Below are 4,593 nucleotides of genomic sequence, written 5' to 3'. Positions count from 1 at the left end.
GGCAATTCCAGAAGCTGAGTCTCTCCCCTCCACTTAAACATATTATCCCATCCCTCTTTGCTCTTTTTCTTACAAAACCTCACACTTTTATGAGCCTGAAGCCACTGCAATGAATCTTGCTCACAGTATCAACTGTTTAAACCAAGTGGGAACCATGTCTGATTTCCTCTGACTCCACAAGAGGGAAAGATGACCAAACTCCAAATCAGCACACGGCCGATTGCTATGAAGTGGAGGTCAGACATGCCTCCACCTTGTATCAGTGCCTTTAAAATTAGTCAGACTTGAGTACCAATTTAGAAAACTCATGCTTTACGGGAGCAGAAAGCCTCAGCTTTCTCCCGTGGAACAGCTAGCAGTTTCGAACTGCTGACCTTGCGGTTTACAGTCCAATTCATAACCACTACGCTACCAGAGCGCGCGCTCTCTCTCTCTCTCTCTCTCTCTCTCTCTCTCTCTCTCTCTATATATATATATATATATATATGTATGTGTGTGTGTGTGTGTGTGTGTGTGTATTTAAGTTTATTATCAAGGAAATGGCTTACAATTGCAGAGTTCAGGTCCCCATTGGAAGACAGAGAGGGAACCTTTCCTGCATGTCCATTGTATTGGGAGCAGGCAGCATAACCAAGGAAGCACCCTTTTAATGGATTGGCTGCTCATAGCCATTCATCATAGAGTTACCCATGCCTGTATTAGGTTTCATCACCATGGGAATAAACATATTTCAAGTACTAAACCTCTGGAAATCCTGGCCTAGTCAAGTTGACACACCGTTACACTGACCCATGATAAAAAAATAAATGATGTATTTTTAAAAAGTTATGAGCAGGGGTCCGTATGCACCTTTACACGAGGCGCAATGGAGGCCTCGGCTTCAGCCCCAACTTCAGCCCCAGCTTCAGCCGCAACTCCAGCAACCCCGGCCGCAAAGGATCCGCGGCTGGAGCTGAACAAAATACAGGTTAAAAAGGCAGTAAAAGCTCTGTTAGCACATTCAGAGTCCAGAAAAAATGCGAATGCAATGCTTTTGAATGAGAATGAAAATATGTTTTTAATGGTGGTGTTGTGGAAAATCCCCAAGAAAGAACTGCGGGCCAGACTGTCTTTGCCTCATGCTATTCGATCAGACTTAACAGAAATCTGTCTGTTTACCAAGGATGAACCCGACTTAACGCCTGAAAAGACAGAGCAGTTCTATAGGAATCTTTTGAACAAGCATAAAATTAAAACCGTTTCTCAGATTATCTCCCTCCGAACTTTGAAACAGGAATATAAACCCTATGAAGCCAAGCTCCGCCTCTTGGGCAGTTTTGACTTCTTCCTGACTGATGCAAGAATTAGGCGGCTTCTGCCTTCAATTATCGGGAAACATTTCTATCTCCGAAAGAAGTAAGTGTCTCTGCCCTGGCCAGACTTAAGCAGAATGCAGTCCATAGGCCTGTGCCCTGAAAGCCTGTGTGTTTCTGTAGAGTCCCCGCATGTGTGAACCTCCTGGCCAAGGACCTGTCTAAAGAGATTAACAGCTGTATTGGTGGAACAATCCTGAACATCTCGAAAAATGGTTCATGCAGCACTGTACGCGTTGGTCACACTGGAATGAAGATGCAGCACATTGTGGAAAACATCATTGCAGTCACAAAAGGACTTTCAGAAAAATTGCCAGAGAAGTGGCAGAGTGTGAAGCTTTTATACCTGAAAACTGAGAAATCGGTTGCCCTTCCTGTCTTCTCTTCATATGTCAGCTCTTTGGATGGGAAACAAGTACTCACCCAAGCCCAGAAGAAAAAAGATGCAAAGAAAAAACAGACAGAAAAGCTCCAGAAAAAGAAAGAGAAGAAAAGGAGAAAAAGAGAAATGCAGCAGGCCGCAAAGGCTAATTCAGCCCGAACTCAAGTAAAGAAGGATACAGCTGAAATCCAGAGTGCTGGAGCCCAGAAGGGTGGGGAGACCTCCGAAAAGAAGAAAAAGCGCCACAGAGTGAAAACCCAGCTGAAAGCGGGTGACGACTCCGGGGATGAAATTCCACTGCTGGTGCCGATAAAGAAAACGCCTGCTAAGAACAAAAGCGTAGAGATGCCAAAGGGTGACATAGTAAAGAAGTCTCCACAAAAGAGTCCTGCTCCCAACACTCCTTTTAGGAAGAAGAGAAAGGCCACCTCTGCACTGGGGACCCTGAAAGGCACAGAACCAGACTTCCAGGTTACAGGCCCAGCAGAGACGGGGGCCTCAGCTACAGGCCCCCAGAAGAAGCCAAGAATTCGAGAAGAGACAGCAAAAGAATCAGCCTCTGCTCTGGGCAAGAAAGACCCAAGGCAGACTCCTAAAAAGCCCGGACCCAAGTTTTTCGCCACTCCTAGTAAATCTGCCCGGAAAACTCCCCAGAACCCCAAGCAACAGCCCAGAAAACCCAAAGTGCCCCAGTTACCCTAAACCTGGCTCAGCCAGAAGGAATTAACCAGAGCTTCTTGGAGGCTTAAAAAAAGCCAGGCCCTGCCCCCAAGAGTGAGGCCTGGGCCAAAAGGGTGTTCAGAACCACCACAGGTAACTCCACACATGTTCCGAGGTGTAGTTAGACCCTACATGTTGAAGTAAAATCTATTTTTAATGGTTCTTCTGCCTATTTGCTACTAGAATGGGGAAATCCAGTGCTGCTCTGTGGTTGTGTTTTTTGTTATTATTAAAGTGTACCATTTGCAAAAAAAAAAAAAAAGTTATGAGCACATCCTTTATAAACTTACTTGGATCAAATATTAAAAATCTGAATTATTTCATAGGTTAAATAACTAAAGGGTTTAGATGTGGTAATTACTTATACTTTCAAAGAAATGATGGCGTGTACTTCTGAAGGATGCACAGAAGATTCGACAAGGAGGTTCTCTTTGGTTTCTAGTAAAATCCAGAATCTTTTCTTTAATCTTAATTGGAAGTATAATGATCATAGAGCTTAGGAAGAAAAGGGAAGTGTTGTATTATCAAGATTCCAACTCTTGTTTATAAGACTAGGCCACTTTGTTTATATGCATGTAGGTTTTGAGTATACCTTTCTTGAGGTTTGAAGGCAAAATATGGTGTTGAGCTGAAATGGGAGGAGACGGATAATATCTTACAGACTGGAAACTTGTGAAAATGAGATAATTGGCTCCATATTTTTTCCCACAAAGACAACAATGATTTCTTTAAATGTTTCTTAGTGATTTTTCCTAAATAGATTTTATTTATATGATGCACCATCTGGGTGTCTGATATTTAACAAATGCTAGTTTTTAATGGTACTAATAAAACTATATTTAAAAAAGAAACATTTTGTTGGGTTTTTCTGTAGTGTCACTGTACCAGGTGCTATGGTATACAAAAATGACAGTTCTTAACTAAAAGAAACATACATTAACACTAAGGAGATCAATGTGCATGTATATAAACCACAAAACTAAACCCATTGCTGTTGAGTTAATTCTGATTCATAGTAACCCTGTAGTACTTGTTGTTGTTGTTGTTGTTAAGTGCTATCGAGTTGATTCCAACTCATAATGACCCAGTATAGGGTTTCTGGGGAACTGATGGTAGGTTTGAATAGCTGACCTTACAGTTTGCAGTCCAGTGCTTATCCTACAGTGCGAAACTTATTACTGTTGTTATTAAGTGCTGTAGAGTCAGCTTCAACTCACAATGACCCTGTATACGGAGGGCAATGTGCTATGATAAGGACCAAACATAAAGCAGAAAGTATGGCTCTGAGAATATAAAAATGGACCAGTTCCATGTGAGTAAGGATCTTGGGACCTCTCCAACGAAGGTGGTTTGGGAATTGGGCCTGGAAACCAAATGAAAGTTTTAAATGGCAAAATGAAGAAGTTGGTTTGAACTGCAAGGTTGGTGGTTCAAGCCCTCTAGGCACTCCTTGGGAACTCTATAGAGCATCTATGAGTAGGAACCGACTCGACAACACTTAACAAAGCAACAACAATATTACTTTGGTGCTGTGGGATCAGCACTGGATTGCTAACTGCAAGGTCCAATGTTTAAACTCAGCAGCTGCTCCGTGGGAGAAAGAAGAGATTGTCTGCTCTCATAAAGATTTACAGTCTTAAAAACACTAAACAGAGTTTGTTTGTTTTGAATTATTTTTACGTATGTATTTAATTTAAAACTGTATAATATCTGATATATACAAATACATGTAAGCCATGAGTCACAATGATAAAATGACACCGTCCCCTCTGAAGCCACCACTCAACTAGGAAGTAGAGTCATCATTAAGTTGCACCATCCTTTGTGTTCCTCCCCTACAGCCTGTCTGCTTTGCTCCCCAGTCCCAATCCCAATCCCAGGGTTCTCTCTAGTCCAGTGGTTCTTATCTAGATGGTAATTTTATTTCCTAGAAAACATTTGATAATGTCTAAAGATATTTTTAATTGTCACAAGTAGGAGTGTGCTTCTGACATTCTAGTTATATTTTGGTTAAAAAATAATTGTCACATATGTATGATTTCCTAAATAATATATCATATCTTTTTTTTCTGATTTTGGAGTTTTATAAACACTGTTATGCTATATAAAAAACCCATAAAAACAAAAACCCCATGAAGA

General features: G+C 41.3%; 1 protein-coding gene across 1 annotated transcript; it reads left to right on the top strand.

The window, feature by feature from the left end:
• The first annotated feature begins 865 nt into the window (after positions 1-865).
• LOC102815516 (ribosomal L1 domain-containing protein 1-like) lies at positions 866-2,436 on the top strand. The gene is made up of 2 exons (XM_006835678.1): positions 866-1,395; positions 1,476-2,436. Exons 1-2 carry the CDS (start codon positions 866-868, stop codon positions 2,434-2,436), a joined length of 1,491 nt encoding a protein of 496 aa, XP_006835741.1.
• The last annotated feature ends 2,157 nt before the right edge of the window (positions 2,437-4,593 follow it).

The sequence above is a fragment of the Chrysochloris asiatica genome, unplaced genomic scaffold, assembly GCF_000296735.1.
Source record: "Chrysochloris asiatica unplaced genomic scaffold, ChrAsi1.0 scaffold00018, whole genome shotgun sequence".
NCBI classification, from domain to species: Eukaryota; Metazoa; Chordata; class Mammalia; order Afrosoricida; family Chrysochloridae; genus Chrysochloris; species Chrysochloris asiatica.
Note: the sequence above shows the minus strand (reverse complement) of the source record. Positions and strands in the feature narration are given on the sequence as shown.